At 48.0% G+C, this 16,531-nt stretch overlaps 1 protein-coding gene across 1 annotated transcript in view; it reads left to right on the top strand.

Moving 5' to 3' along the window:
- Positions 1 to 250: 250 nt before the first annotated feature.
- The window catches only part of IQCB1 (IQ motif containing B1), an 82,914-nt gene continuing 66,633 nt past the window's right edge, over positions 251 to 16,531 (top strand). The window contains exons 1-4 of the mRNA XM_082262192.1: positions 251 to 385; positions 9,817 to 9,935; positions 11,691 to 11,853; positions 16,083 to 16,212. Of these exons, the coding sequence (XP_082118318.1) occupies positions 9,824 to 9,935; positions 11,691 to 11,853; positions 16,083 to 16,212 (405 nt within the window). The 5' untranslated portion in view covers positions 251 to 385; positions 9,817 to 9,823. The remainder of the gene's footprint in view (positions 386 to 9,816; positions 9,936 to 11,690; positions 11,854 to 16,082; positions 16,213 to 16,531) is intronic.

The raw sequence follows: 16,531 nt of genomic DNA, 5'->3' as shown, positions 1-16,531 counted from the left end.
CAAACCCCGCCCCTCTCTACCTGTTGCTGGAAAAGCTGAGCAAAACATTTCTATTCCTAGAGAAAGTTCTGTCCTCTGTGGTGTCTTCACTGAAGTCTCGGCGCACAGCCATTTTGCCGAATACCAACACTGTTTATTCTAATTGGAGACGACAACAAAATGGCGCTGACATGGGAGACAAATTCGTATTCGTAAATTGTCCTCTAGTGTCTTAAAAGTTATCACCAATAATAGCGATTCACTGGACCGACTGTTCTCCCGAAATGCAGTGCGGCCTCGGCCTGGGCAGGAAGGGAAGCCTGGCTCGAGTTGTTATCGGTTGCTAGGAGACGAGGAGCTGCACCGGGCCGGTGACATCCAGGGGGGCACTGAGGGGACATTCATGGTGAGAGGACTGAGGAGGAGCACGGGAGGGGCAGCTGTGGTTGCTATGGGTTACAGTGCTGCCATGGCCTAAAGAATGGAGGCTTCTGATTGGCTGCTTTAGATTAGATTTTTTTGTGGGGGGTTTTGAGCATTGACACCAATGCTGGGGGTTATTATCGCATCCCCTGACACCAATGCTTGGGGTTATTATTGCATCCCCTGACACCAATGCTGGGGGTTATTATCGCATCCCCTGACACCAATGCTTGGGGTTATTATTGCATCCCCTGACACCAATGCTGGGGGTTATTATTGCATCCCCTGACACCAATGCTTGGGGTTATTATTGCATCCCCTGACACCAATGCTTGGGGTTTTTATTGCATCCCCTGACACCAATACTGGGGGTTATTATTGCATCCCCTGACACCAATGCTGGGGGTTATTATTGCATCCCCTGACACCAATGCTTGGGGTTATTATTGCATCCCCTGACACCAATGCTTGGGGTTTTTATTGCATCCCCTGACACCAATACTGGGGGTTATTATTGCATCCCCCGACACCAATGCTGGGGGTTATTATTGCATCCCCTGACACCAATGCTTGGGGTTATTATTGCATCCCCCGACACCAATGCTGGGGGTTATTATTGCATCCCCTGACACCAATGCTTGGGGTTATTATTGCATCCCCCGACACCAATGCTGGGGGTTATTATTGCATCCCCCGACACCAATGCTGGGGGTTATTATTGCATCCCCCGACACCAATGCTGGGGGTTATTATTGCATCCCCCGACACCAATGCTGGGGGTTATTATTGCACCCCCCGACACCAATGCTGGGGGTTATTATCGCATCCCCCGACACCAATGCTGGGGGTTATTATCGCATCCCTTGACACCAATGCTGGGGGTTATTATCGCATCCCCTGTCACCAATGCTGGGGGTTATTATCGCATCCCCTGTCACCAATGCTGGGGGTTATTAATGCATCCCCTGACACCAATGCTGGGGGTTATTATTGCATCCCCCGACACCACTGCTGGGGGTTATTATTGCATCCCCCGACACCAATGCTGGGGGTTATTATTGCATCCCCCGACACCAATGCTGGGGGTTATTATTGCATCCCCTGACACCAATGCTGGGGGTTATTATTGCATCCCCCGACACCAATGCTGGGGGTTATTATTGCATCCCCCGACACCAATGCTGGGGGTTATTATTGCATCCCCCGACACCAATGCTGGGGGTTATTATTGCACCCCCCGACACCAATGCTGGGGGTTATTATCGCATCCCCCGACACCAATGCTGGGGGTTATTATCGCATCCCTTGACACCAATGCTGGGGGTTATTATCGCATCCCCTGTCACCAATGCTGGGGGTTATTATCGCATCCCCTGTCACCAATGCTGGGGGTTATTAATGCATCCCCTGACACCAATGCTGGGGGTTATTATTGCATCCCCCGACACCACTGCTGGGGGTTATTATTGCATCCCCCGACACCAATGCTGGGGGTTATTATCGCATCCCTTGACACCAATGCTGGGGGTTATTATCGCATCCCCTGTCACCAATGCTGGGGGTTATTATCGCATCCCCTGTCACCAATGCTGGGGGTTATTAATGCATCCCCTGACACCAATGCTGGGGGTTATTATTGCATCCCCCGACACCACTGCTGGGGGTTATTATTGCATCCCCCGACACCAATGCTGGGGGTTATTATTGCATCCCCCGACACCAATGCTGGGGGTTATTATTGCATCCCCTGACACCAATGCTGGGGGTTATTATTGCATCCCCCGACACCAATGCTGGGGGTTATTATTGCATCCCCCGACACCAATGCTGGGGGTTATTATTGCATCCCCCGACACCAATGCTGGGGGTTATTATTGCACCCCCCGACACCAATGCTGGGGGTTATTATCGCATCCCCCGACACCAATGCTGGGGGTTATTATCGCATCCCTTGACACCAATGCTGGGGGTTATTATCGCATCCCCTGTCACCAATGCTGGGGGTTATTATCGCATCCCCTGTCACCAATGCTGGGGGTTATTAATGCATCCCCTGACACCAATGCTGGGGGTTATTATTGCATCCCCCGACACCACTGCTGGGGGTTATTATTGCATCCCCCGACACCAATGCTGGGGGTTATTATTGCATCCCCCGACACCAATGCTGGGGGTTATTATTGCATCCCCTGACACCAATGCTGGGGGTTATTATTGCATCCCCCGACACCAATGCTGGGGGTTATTATTGCATCCCCCGACACCAATGCTGGGGGTTATTATTGCATCCCCCGACACCAATGCTGGGGGTTATTATTGCACCCCCCGACACCAATGCTGGGGGTTATTATCGCATCCCCCGACACCAATGCTGGGGGTTATTATCGCATCCCTTGACACCAATGCTGGGGGTTATTATCGCATCCCCTGTCACCAATGCTGGGGGTTATTATCGCATCCCCTGTCACCAATGCTGGGGGTTATTATCGCATCCCCTGACACCAATGCTGGGGGTTATTATTGCATCCCCCGACACCACTGCTGGGGGTTATTATTGCATCCCCCGACACCAATGCTGGGGGTTATTATTGCATCCCCCGACACCAATGCTGGGGGTTATTATTGCATCCCCTGACACCAATGCTGGGGGTTATTATTGCATCCCCCGACACAAATGCTTGGGGTATTATTGCATCCACTGACACCAATGTTAGGGGTTGTTATTGTGCTCCAACTTCTTCAGCCTGCACTGCGATATGCTGAAAAAATCCAGCAGGGCCAAAATTTTCGGCCCATTGCGAAGTGAAAATGCGCAACTATCGTGCAGTTTCCTGGCAGTGTCGGGGGCTGAGCTTGAATCCTGCTATCATTTCCATATGTTGACCACCATTGCTCATTACCTCCCTTGTGTGGTACAATCACTGTATGCATGCCGGACGTACGCACGCCTTTTCATTTGTGTTTATGTGGGGGGAGATGTTTGTTATTTTAATTTTATTTCAATTTTTTTGCATTTGAGGTTATGAAAAAAAAAAAAGTTTGCGGAGTGGGGGGAGGGGTGGGTTCTTGGATGACGAGCAAACATTTGCACACACAATCCAAACATTGGCTCACATGGATGATCCCCGCCTCACATGGATGATCACCTCCATTGTTTGTTGTATTTAGGAAATCGGCTTCACTAAAAGAAAGAGATTTACCAAGATGGCCGACAGAGGAATGAGCAGCCTCAGCAAATCATCTCATGTAGCAAATTATATTTCTGTGTGTTTGCCCCTCCCCCCTTAGACTTCGCTCAGTGCTGACGACAGGTTTCCCTTAAAGTGGAACTCTGGGGAAAAAAGAAGCATACGGTGCAATCTGTCACTAAACTGTATAAAAGAATACAAAAAAGAACACTTTTCCCAATCTCCTCTTTTTATATTTTACTAAAAAATTGATTAACCACTTAAGCCTCGGAGGATTTGGCTGCTCAAAGACCAGGGCCTATTTTGCGATTCGGCACTGCGTGACTTTAACGGACAATTGCGTTGATCGTGCGACGCTGTACCCAAACGAAATTGACGTCCTTTTTTTCCCCACAAACAGAGCTTTCTTTTGGTGGCATTTGATCACCTGTGCGATTTTTTGATCATGCGCTATAAACAAAAAAAAGTGACAATTCTGAAAAAAATAACAATATTTTTCAAATTTTTTTTTTTTATAAAAATTGCCAAAAATGTAAAAATCAAAAATTTTTTTAACATTTTCGGCCAATTTGTTTTCTGCTACATATGTTTGGTAAAAAAAATCGCAATAAGCGTATTTTGATTGGTTTGTACAAAAGTTATTGCGTTTACTAACTACGGGAAAGATTTCTGTCATTTTTATTGTGTTTTTTTTTTTTTTTTTAACCACTTAAGCCCCGGAAGATTTTACCCCCTTCCTGACCAGGGCCTATTTTGCGATTCGGCACTTCGTGACTTTAACAGACAATTGCGCGGTCGTGCGATGCTGTACCTAAACTAAATTGACGTCCTTTTCTTCCCACAAACAGAGCTTTCTTTTGGTGGTATTTGATCACCTGTGCGATTTTTATTTTTTGCGCTATAAACAGAGCGTCAATTTTGTAAAAATAATATTTTCACTTTTTTTTTTTATATGAAATTCACCCCAAAAAAATGTAAAAATCCAAATTTTTTAACATTTTAGGCCAATTTTTTTTCTGCTACATATGTTTGGAAAAAAAAAAATCGCAATAAGCGTATTTTGATTGGTTTGCACAAAAGTTATTGCGTTTACTAACTACGGGAAAGATTTTTGTCATTTTTATTGTTTTTTTTTTAACTAATAATGGCAGCGATCTGCAATTTTTTTTTTTTTTTTTGCGGGACTGCGACATTGCGGCGGACAGATCGGACCCCTGACTGACATTTTTTGACACTTTTGGGGGTACCAGTGACATTACTGCAGTAATCAGTGCTATACATATGCACTGTTACTGTAAAAATGACACTGGCAGGGAAGGGGTTAACTTTATTAGAGCACCAGGGGTTAAGTGTGTCCCTAGTGGCGTGCTTCTAACTGTCAGGGGGCGTGGCTTGTGATGTAACCACAGAGACATACAATCCTACATAGCAGGATCGTATGATCTCTGTTCTTACATCAGAGAGAATGACAGGCGGTTTTGTTTACATCAGCCGCCTGCCTTTCTCCCCCTCCAGCGGGAGATCGCGAGTGGCCGGCGGACATCGGAGCCGCCGGTCACATGCGCAGGGATGGCCGTGAACGAGCGGGGGCAGGAGCGCGCCTCCAGCGGCGCGCGGTCACCCCCTACAGGCTCCTGGGCGAGCGATGTAGTACTACGTCGGTTTTCCCAGGAGAGGCTGACTGCCGCAGTAAATATACTTGCGGCGGTCGGCAAGTGGTTAATATATTACATTTATTTGTCCTAAAATGAACTTTAGTGTATATTTTTAGTGAAACTTTGCGTTTTATAAACCATTGCACCAATATCATGCAACATAAAAAATTGGAACTACCACTATTTTATTCTCCAGGGAGTCTGCTTTCAGAAAATATATAATGATGTGGGGGGTTTTATGCACAACCCCAATTCCAAAAATAGTCGGGGCGCTGTGTAAAAAATTGACATAAAAACAGAATGCGATGATCTGCAAATCTCATAAACCCAGATTTTATTCACCACAGGAAACACATCCAATTTTCTAACTGAGAAAATGGACCGTTTTCAAAATCAGGTGTCATTGAAATTGATGGCAGCAACATGTCTCAAAAAAGTTGGGGCGGGGCCATGTTTAGCACGATGTAGCACCCCCTCTTTTTTTTTTTTTTTACCAGCACTCTAAGAAGTGAGGAGACCGGCTGCTGGAGTTTTGGGAGAGGAATGTTGTCGGATCCTTACTGCTCAACAGTCCTGGGTCTTCTTTGTCATATTTTTTCATTTCAAGATCCGCCAAATATTTTCAATTGGTGAAAGGTCTGGACTGCAGGCAGGTCAGTCAAGTCCCCGGACTCTTCTACTAGGAAGCCCTGCTGATGTCATAGATGCAGTATGGGGTTTAGCATTGTCCTGCTGAAATATGCAGGGCCTTCCCTGAAAGAGACGTTGGCTGGGTTGGAACCAGTGTTCATTTCCTCGACTAAATGAACCACCCTGGCGGTATTCCCGAGTGTGGCTCGGGGTGGAATTTCAGTGCCATTAGCGGTAACCCCGAGCCACACTCCGGGTACGGCCATGGAGAAATTGCTGGATCCTGGAAGAGGTTACTTACCTTGTCCCCGGGATCCCGCGGTGTACGGCGGCCGGATCTTCTGTCTGATGCTGTGTGCCCCGGCTTCCGTTCCCTGCGACCGGCGCGTCGTAGGGGGGTGGAACCGGCGGCAAATTCAAAAAGTAAAACACACCAAACACATATTTTTTACATTCTGCAATATAACATTCCCCCCCCCAAAAAAAAAATTCAAATATTTCATCCTCTTAGGCCAATTTGTATTCTGATACATATTTTTGATAAGAAAAAAAATCCCAATAAGCGTATTTTGATTGGTTTGCGCAAAAATTATCGCATCTACAAACTAGGGGAAAGATTTGTCATTTTTATTTTTTACTAGTATTGGCGGTGATCTGCGATTTTTAGCGGGACTACGACATTGCGGCGGACAGATCGGACCCCTAACTGATATTTTTGACACTTTTGGGGGGACCAGTGACATTACTGCAGTAATCAGTGCTAAAAATATGCACTGTCGCTGTACTAATGACACTGACAGGGAAGGGGTTAACCCCATGGGGCACTCAAAGGGTTAAATGTGAGCCTAGGGGAGTGTTTTCTAACTGTATGGAGGAGGGACTTGTGGAATCAACACAGAGACCACTCTGTGATCATTCCAGAGAGAAGAACGGTCAGCTGTGTTTACAACAGCCGACCGTCCTTCTCTCTCAGCGGGGAACGATTGCGGGTGCTAGGTGGTAATCGCGGCCGCCGGCCCCGTGTATCAGCTTCCCCACTTTTTCTAATGGGGCGGGGGGCGCATGCGCCCCCAGGAGTGCTCCTGTGAACCGCCGCACAGGTACAGCGGTTTCGGGCAGCCGGCCGCAGTATATCTGCGGCGGGAGGTCGGCAAGTGGTTAATCACAAAATATATGTATAGTGTATACTACAGTTGGGAAAATAATGATTTGATCCCTTCAGATTGGGTAAGTTTCCCCACTTACAAAGAAATGGCGGGTGTATAATTTTTATCATAGGTGTATTTTATATGATAGAGACAGAAAATCAACCAAAAATCCAGAAAACACACATGATACAAATTAGGGATCGACTGTTATTGGTTTTTCGTTGGCGATACCGATATTTTTCGGCCAATACATATCGGTATGGGCCGATATTTTTGTACATTTTAAAAAAAACTTTTTTTTTTTATTTATTTATTTTTTTTTTACAGGTACTTTTGTGGAGGGATCTGGAGGTCTAAAAGACCCCAAACCCCTCCTCTGCACTTAAAAGCATTCAAAATGCCAAGTTTGGCTGTTTTGAATGCTGTAATTTTTTTTAATCTGGCGCCGAGTATCGGGAAGTGATGTCATGACATCACTTCCGTGTTTTTCGCATGGAGACTCGATCAGAGCCGAATGCGGCTTTGATCAGGTTTTCGACGGCTGTGCAGGCTGGTAGCCCAGGTCTTCGGGTGGGACAGGAGACCCGGGCGAGCCGCAGAAGGCGGCGGGAGGGATGGGGACGTCCTCTCCCGCCCCTTGTAATGACAGCCGAGCGACTTCTCAGCCGCATCGGTTGTCATTACAAGACAGCCAACCATCAGCTATGGACACCGGTATCGGGGTGATGCCTCTAGCTGCAGCCATTACTCCGGTACAGCACTTTCCCGAAATATCGGCAATATCGGTAACCTCCGGGGCCGATTCCGATATATCGGGGAAAGTGCATATCGGCCCCCCGATATATCGGCATTGCAAATAATCGGTCGATCCCTAATACAAATTTTATAAATGGAGTCGCGGTTCAGTGAGTAAAATAAGTATTTGATCCCCAAACAAAACATGACTTAGTAGTAGGGGAAGCACAGAGGTCAGATGTTTCTTGTAGTTGGTGACCAGGTTTGCACTCATCTCAGGAGGGATTTTGGTCCTCTCTTCTTTACAGATCTTCTCTAAATCCGTAAGGTTTCTTGGCTGTCTCTTGGCAACTCGACGTTTCAGCTCCTCCATATATTTTCTATAGGATTAAGGTCTGGAGACTGGCTAGGCCACTCCATGACCTTAATGTGCTTCTTCTTGAGCCACTCCTTTGTTGCCTTGGTGGTGTGTTTTGGGTCCTTGTCATACTGGAAGACCCATCCATGACCCATCTTCAGTGTTCTGGCTGAGGGAAGAAGGTTCTCATCCAAGATTTTACAGTACATGGCCCCACCCATTGGCCCCTCAATGCAGCAAAGTCGGCCTGTACCTTTAGCAGAGAAACAGCCCCAAAGCATTGTGTTTCCACCGTCTTGGCTGTAGGGACGGTGGCTGTAGGGCCGGTGGCTGTAGGGCCGGTGGCTGTAGGGCCGGTGGCTGTAGAGACGGTGGCTGTAGAGACGGTGGCTGTAGGGAAGGTGGCTGTAGGGAAGGTGGCTGTAGAGATGGTGATGTAGAGATGGTGACTGTAGGGAAGGTGGCTGTAGGGCCGGTGACTGTAGGGCCGGTGACTGTAGGGTCGGTGACTGTAGGGCCGGTGACTGTAGGGCCGGTGACTGTAGGGCCGGTGGCTGTAGGGAAGGTGGCTGTAGGGAAGGTGACTGTAGGGCCGGTGACTGTAGGGCCGGTGACTGTAGGGCCGGTGGCTGTAGGGCCGGTGGCTGTAGAGATGGTGGCTGTAGAGATGGTGACTGTAGGGCCGGTGACTGTAGGGCCGGTGGCTGTAGGGCCGGTGACTGTAGGGCCGGTGGCTGTAGAGATGGTGACTGTAGAGATGGTGACTGTAGGGCCGGTGGCTGTAGGGCCGGTGGCTGTAGGGCCGGTGACTGTAGGGCCGGTGACTGTAGGGCCGGTGGCTGTAGAGATGGTGGCTGTAGGGCCGGTGGCTGTAGGGCCGGTGACTGTAGGGCCGGTGACTGTAGGGCCGGTGGCTGTAGAGATGGTGGCTGTAGGGCCGGTGGCTGTAGGGCCGGTGGCTGTAGGGCCGGTGACTGTAGGGACGGTGGCTGTAGGGATGGTGTTCTTAGGGTCATAGTCACCATTTTTCTTCCTCCAAACACAGTTGTTGAGTTAAAGCCAAGGAGCTCAATTTTGGTCTCATCTGACCACAGCTCTTTTTTCCAATCCTTCTCTGAATCATTTAGATGTTTATTGGCAAACTTCAGACGCGCTGTACATGTGTCTTGTACATGTGTCTTGTACATGTGTCTTCCTGAGGAGAGGGACTTGCCGTGTTTGGCGATGCTAAGATGCTTGTTTTTTGCCCAATCATGTCGTCTGTTGCCAATAACCTAATTAGTTTATAATCTTCAGGCCTAAATAATTTTTTTGCAAACGTGTGCATAAAAAGAAACCCGCAAAAACTGCCCTGGCAGTGAAAGGGTTAATACACACCTTACAATACAGATTAATGGAGGAATATGATACTGAACCCGCGTGAGATCTAATAGTTGATGCGTCTCGTTCTCTGCGTTGCCTTAGTGTGCAGGAACGTTGATAAATCTCCTCCGGGGTTTTCTGTTTTGGAGTCGTCTGGAAGGAAGATGATTCCCCAGCATTACGTCAGAGTCCAGATGTCATTGTTCTGTCCTGGAAAGGATCTGATTGGTCGGGGGTGGCAGTGCAGTTGGCTCGGTTTAGTCATCATTGTGTAAGATACTGAGAAGAGAATGTATATCAGGGCAGAATCTTATTCCTGCATTGCTTCTATCACACAGAAGAGACATGAGCGAGACAACGGCAGTGACGGTGGATTCCCAGGTGCTGGAGCTGGCGTCCAAACTGACCGAAAGCAGCAACAGCAGTTCAGTGCCAGTCCTACTCCTGAAACTGAAAGGTAAGGCTTCACCTGTCAGCTTCCCTCTACTGTTTCTGATGTGGGAGCCAGGACAGAAATTGTAATTGCTGACTTTTATATTTAAAAAGTGCAAACTACTTCCTCCACCAGCTATGAGGAGGACTGCCCTGGAACTTGCATCTTCAAAAACAAGTTTGCAATAGTAGTTTCTATACTCCCATCATTACACGTTCCATGTAAAGCTGAACTTAATTTGCCTCCCCCCCCCCCCCCCCCCACCCCAAGAAATTTGCCAGCAGTTAGAAATTACAGAGCAAAGAGTAAAAGTATAAACCAGAGGTAGGCAGCTTTTGGGAGGTGAAGGTCTTTCATATCACCACGGGCCCAGTTCAGGGGGGGTCAGGAAGGCCCAATACAGGAGGAAGGGGGTCAGGAGGGCCCAGTAGAGGTGGGTCAGGAGGGCCCAGTAAAGTGGGGTGAGGAGGTCCCAGTAGAGTGGGGTCAGGAGGGCCCAGTAGAGGTGGGTCAGGAGGGCGCAGTAGAGGTGGGGTCAGGAGGGCCCAGTAGAGGTGGGGTCAGGAGGGCCCAGTAGAGGTGGGGTCAGGAGGGCCCAGTAGAGGTGGGGTCAGGAGGGCCCAGTAGAGGTGGGGTCAGGAGGGCCTAGTAGAGGTGGGGTCAGGAGGGCCTAGTAGAGGTGGGGTCAGGAGGGCCCAGTAGAGGTGGGGGGGGCGGGACATGGCGGGATCATGAGGGGTTCAAGAGGGCTCAGTACATGGGGGGGGGGGGATGTTAGAAGGACTAAGTATGGTGGGGTCAGGAGGGCTTAGTACATGGGGGATCAAGAGGGCCCAATACAGGGGGGTAAGGAAGACTCATAAAGGGGGTCAGGAGGGCCCAGTCAAAGAGGGTCAGTGTTATGCGTAAAAAAAAAAGTTCCTTTGGACATGTGTTTTTTTTGTCAGGAGGGCTCATTACAGGGGAGGGTAGCAGAATAGGTTGTATTGCCCCATTCTTTGCTCCAGCAGGCTTCAACCATGCTGTGTGACCACTTTCCCAGAAGCCTCTTCTCTGGGGCACTCCGGCCAGCAGTCACACTCAGATGTCATGATTTGCAATGCAGTCCTGCAGTGTGATAGCGTGAGGATAGTGAGAGCCCACCAACAACCTGAAGTGTGGAAGAGAATAGCACCAGAGCGGTGAATTAAGTAACTATTGCAGGTTATTGCTCTACCCTCCCCCAGACTTAAAGCCCAACTCCAGGCAGATAAAAAATGATCCCCTGCAGTGGAACTGAACCCATAGTGCAAGGGCTAATAGCATGTTTTGTCTAGGGGGGAGGGTTACCTGATCCTTGGCTTCCCTGGCGGATGGTGTTCCACCATGATCTGACGGTAGACTGTCCCTCGTGTCTAGAACAGGGCTATGGAACTTGCTCTGGTCTTTATGATGTCAGGACCCTGGACCGCCAGAGCACGGGGGTGCAAAAGCTGCACGGACCAGTCTAGCTGCTGGGAGGAGGGGAGGATCAGGCACAATTAACCCTTGTAGTGAGGCATAGCTGCACTGCAGGGGGTTATTTTTTTTTTTTTCCCCCAAAGTTGGGCTTAAACCTACATTTAACTCTTGCAGTGGAAAAGTTGTTAAAAAAAAATGGTGGCAACGCCTTAAGAGAAGCTTTTGCAAAGAGATGTTCTCTTACAGTAGAGTCATTTTAGAAAATTAGGGGTGAGGGGGTATTGGAAAATAGGGTGTAAACTGTGATTTTCCGTTAACAATTATTCAATGTGTCTGCAGAGATCTTAAAAAGTGGCGCTGCTGGAAGCAAAGAACTGCAGAGAATTAAAGAGAACCTGTATAACTACGGCCTTCTCCAATACTGTGTGCTGGTTCTGAAACAGGACTACAGTCGGGTGGAAGGAGGCTGGACGACAGCTGCCAGTCTAGCTGATATTCTAAGGTAGAGGTTACATTCTTCTTCTCTTAAAGCAGCTTTCTCTGGGAAATTACAGTTGTGCTCAAAATAATGCTGCACCCCCCCTTGAATGTTTGGCCTTGGTACAGACACACAGGTTAACAAGGCAAGTAAAGGTTAATTTCCCACATCTGTGGCATTTTTAATTGCAATTAGTATATGTGTATAAATGGTCAATTCGTTTTTTTAGCTGAATGACTGAGCAGGCTAGATGCTGAGCCATGGAGAGCATAAAAGAAACTGTCAAAAGACCTGCGTAACAAGGTAATGGAACTTTATAAAGATGGAAAAGGATATAAAAAGATATTCAAAGCCTTGAATATGCCATTCAGTGCTGTTCAACCACTCACAGGCATACCCCACTTTTAAGTACACAATGGGACCAGAGCATGTATGTAAAATGAAAATGTACTTAAAGTGAAGCAATACCTTTTTTCACTTCTCAATGGATATATATATATATATATATATATATACACTAGCTCTATAAGAAATATTGGTCTGCTTGACATGGCACTGCTCCCAAACCATAAGTGACAAGGACACTAAACTTGGGGAGCTTGTTAAAGGGGACCCGGGACTATGGTATGGTCTATTACCTAGGCAAGGTATCCGGGCACAAAATAGGATATGTTATAGTCCTGGGTCCCCTCTTGGTGCTCCCCAAGTTTGGTGTCCCTGTCACTTATGGTTCGGCAGCAGTGCCATGTCAAGCTGACCAAGAGTTCCCATAGACGTCAATGTTAGACAGGGAGCGGTGCCTTACCAAGCTGACTAAGAGTTCCCATAGACAAGGCAGTAGTGCCATGTCAAGCTGACCCAAGATTTCCCATAGACGCCAATGTTAGACAGGGAGCAGTGCTTTACCAAGTTGACCAAGATTTCCCATAGACGTCAATGTTAGACAGGGAGCAGTGCTTTACCAAGTTGACCAAGATTTCCCATAGACGTCAATGTTAGACAGGGAGCAGTGCTTTACCAAGCTGACCAAGATTTCCCATAGACGTCAATGTTAGACAGGGAGCAGTGCTTTACCAAGCTGACCAAGATTTCCCATAGACGTCAATGTTAGACAGGGAGCAGTGCCTTACCAAGCTGACCAAGATTTCCCATTGACGTCAATGTTAGACAGGGAGCAGTGCCTTACCAAGCTGACCAAGATTTCCCATAGACGTCAATGTTAGACAGGGAGCAGTGCCTTACCAAGCTGACCAAGATTTCCCATAGAAGCCAATGTTAAAAACCAGAAGTAGTGCCTTGTCAAGCTGTGTCCATACTCGCATGTGTACATAAAGTGAGTGTACGTAAAACAGGGTATGCCTGTATTAAGAAGCGGAAAAATTTGGGGATGTCTTGATTCCAAGCCAAGGTCAGGTAGACCAAGAAAGATTGCATCCAGAAGAATTATTTGGGATACAAAGAAAAACTCACAGGTAACCTCAGGAGAAATACAGGCTGCTTTGGAAAATGACGGTGTGGTTGTTTCAAGGAGCACAGTACGATCATACTTGAACAAAAACGAGCTGCATTGTCGAGTTGCCAAAAAGAAGCCTTTACTGCGCCAATGCCACAAAAAAGCCACGTTACAATATGCTGGACAACACCTTGACACGCCTCACAGCTTCTGGCACACTGTAATCTGGAGTGAAGGGCCCAAAAAAGAGCTTTATGGTCACAAGTTTGGGGAGGAAGAATACCATCCCCACTGTGAAGCATGGTGGTGGCTTACTGATGTTTTGGGGAGAGGTGAGCTCTAAAGTCATGGGGAATCTTCTGAAAATTGATGGCAAGATGAATGCAGCATTTTATCAGAAAATACTGGCAGATAATTGGCATTATTCTGCAGGAAAGCTGCGCATGGGACGCTCTTAGACTTTCTAGCACGAAAAATGACCCTAAGCACAAGGCCAAGCTGACCCTCCAGTGGTTACAGCAGAAATAGGGGGAGGTTCTGGAGTGGCCATCTACTGACCTTAATATTATCAAGCCGCTCTGGGGAGATCTTAACTGTGCGGCTGATGGAAGACCACCAAAGACTTAGCATGACCTGGAGGCTATTTGCCAAGACGAATGAGCAGCTCCACCACCTGCAAGTATTCCGGGCCTCATAGCCAACTATTACAGAAGACTGCACACTGGCATTGATCCTAAAGGGGGCAATACCCAGGACTAAGAACTAAGGGGGTGCAGATTTTTGAAGAGGAGGCATTTCATTGGTTTACTTGTTGCCGTGTTTTTTTTTTTTTTTTTTTTAATGATTGTGCTATTCTGTTCTGTTACAGAATATGAATCCCATAAGAAAAACAAGAAATAGGTTTTGCTGCTGCTCACTTTTAACCACTTCAATACTGGGCACTTTCACCCCCTTCCTGCCCAGGCCAATTTTCAGCTTTCAGTGCTGTCGCATTTTGAATGACAATCACGCGGTCATGCAACACTGTACCCATATGAAACTTTTTTTTTTTTTTTTTTTTTTTTCCCCCACAAATAGAGTTTTTTCTTTTGGTGGTATTTGATCACCACAGTTTTTTATTTTTTGCTTAAGTAATAAAAAGAAAAAGACCGAAAAATGTTTGGAAAAAAAAAGAAGTTTTTCTTTGTTTCTCTTTTAACATTTTGTAAATAAGTTTTCTCCTTCACTGACAGGCACTGATGAGGCAACACTGATGGGGGGGCACTGATAGGTGGCACCAGGGCAGCCATCAGAAATTTTGGGGTCCCTTTACGCAGGTTTAGGCCTGCCCCCCCCCCCCCCCCCCGGGCCTGACCCCTTTAACCAGAGTTTACACCTTTAATTAGGGTCCCCAAAGTTCCCCCCCTTACATCAGGGTCCCCCAGAGTTCCCCCCCCCCTCTCATCAGTGTTCCCAGAGTCCTTCCCCCTTACATCAGGGTCCCCAGAATCCCTTCTTCTTACATCAGGGTCCCCAGAGTTCCCCCTCCTTAAATTCGGGTCCCAGAGTTCGCCCATACATCAGAGACCCCACTTTCATTAGTCTCCCCTTACATTAGGATCCCAAAGTCCCCCCCTTACATCATGGTCCCTAGAGCCCATTCCCTTTATAATAGGGTCCCCAATGTTAGAAGGGAAGAGCGGAGTGGGTTAAGGAGAGTGGAGAGAAAAAATAGTTGGGGTAGAGGAAGGGGAGGAGGGAGCATTGTGAAGACCCCCAGCTTACATCAGGATCTATTCCTTCTCATTGCAGCAGTCCACTACAGGACAGATAGAAGATGGAAGGCTGGCCACTGGGACCGGATAAGTTTGGAGGAGGAACTTCCTCCTCCTCTGAATGCTGGGGCTTGGGGGAGGGGCAAGCTCTGATTGCTGTACAGCCTGGGCTGTTGCTGAGCTGTGCAGCTGTGGCAGCAGGGACACTGCCTTGGTGTTTGGCAGGATGCTCTGGGGGGGTTTGGACCCAGCAACAACTGGTTGGTTGTGGCCCGGGCCCCCCCAGGATGCCTGGGCCCCCTACATGTGTATGGGCTGCCCCCCCTTCCCCCAATGGCAGCCCTGGGTGGCACTGATGGGCACTGATAGGTGGCACTGATAGGCGGCTCAGATAAATGGCACAGATAGGCACTGACAGGCATTACTGATGGGAACTAATTGGCTTCCCTGATGCGCACTGATGAGCATCCCTGGTGGGCACAGGTTGACATTCCTGGTAGGCATCCTTAATGGGCCTGCACTGATAATCAATGTGCTGATAATTAGGGTAGACCCCCCCCCCCCCCCCCCCTGTTAGGAGAGCCATTGATCGGCTCTTCTCTACCCGCGCCTTGTCAGCGATAAATGGCACATCCTGGTTACGTTGTGACTAGCTGTGATTGGACACAGCTGATCACATGGTAAAGACCCTCAGCTTATCCTGCTGGACATCATATGACACCCACTCAGGATAACTGATCCCCCCGCCTGGCCGTCATTCTGCTATAGGCCGGGCCGGAAGTGGTTAAAAATGGTGCCTCTGGTATATTACCAATTCTCCACGGGGAGGCAAACTTTTGAGCACAACTGTATGTTTGCAGACTTGTGGTGCCGGTGTAGATGCCCCACTGGAAACTAAAGTCCTGTAATACTTCTGATTTTGTTACCAGCATTTGTTGAGTAATTTGTCACTTTACCTTTTTCATGCACGGGATGTGACCCCCTATTTTCCATGTTACCCTGGCCTATTAGAAAGTGTGCTAATAGTTTGCTGTGTCTTTTCCCAGTTCCTGCTGTGTAGGACTGAATCCTAAGAATGACGCAGAAGAGTTTCACTCTCAGATCCTGCCCTCTGCTGTCCTGAACATGCTGGTGCTGGGAAGACGCATTCAGGCGAGATACGTCCGCTCCGTCAAGGTTCTTATTCTGTTTGGTTTTTTTTTTGGTTTTTTTTAAGGCACAATAAAACTATTAAAAAATGTAGCTGTATGGCAGGAAATTCTATACAAGCCTATGTGGTAACATTTTACAGCTGAGCCCCAGTAGCACAGCAGCAGCTCTGCCCGCCCCTCCCCTCCACTGTCTGTTCACAGAAGGCTTTGTATTTTCTGAATGGGTTCACATAATACAAAGCACTCTGTGATTGGGCAGAAGGAGGGAAGGGCCAGGCAGAGTAGCTGCATATGATTCTGCAGCTGCTGGAGCTCAGACCACAAAGTATAGCGATAGCTATGCT

This window comes from Pelophylax lessonae (assembly GCF_965119305.1).
Source record: "Pelophylax lessonae genome assembly, chromosome: 6".
Classification (NCBI taxonomy): Eukaryota; Metazoa; Chordata; class Amphibia; order Anura; family Ranidae; genus Pelophylax; species Pelophylax lessonae.
This window is presented reverse-complemented; position numbering and strand designations above follow the sequence as displayed.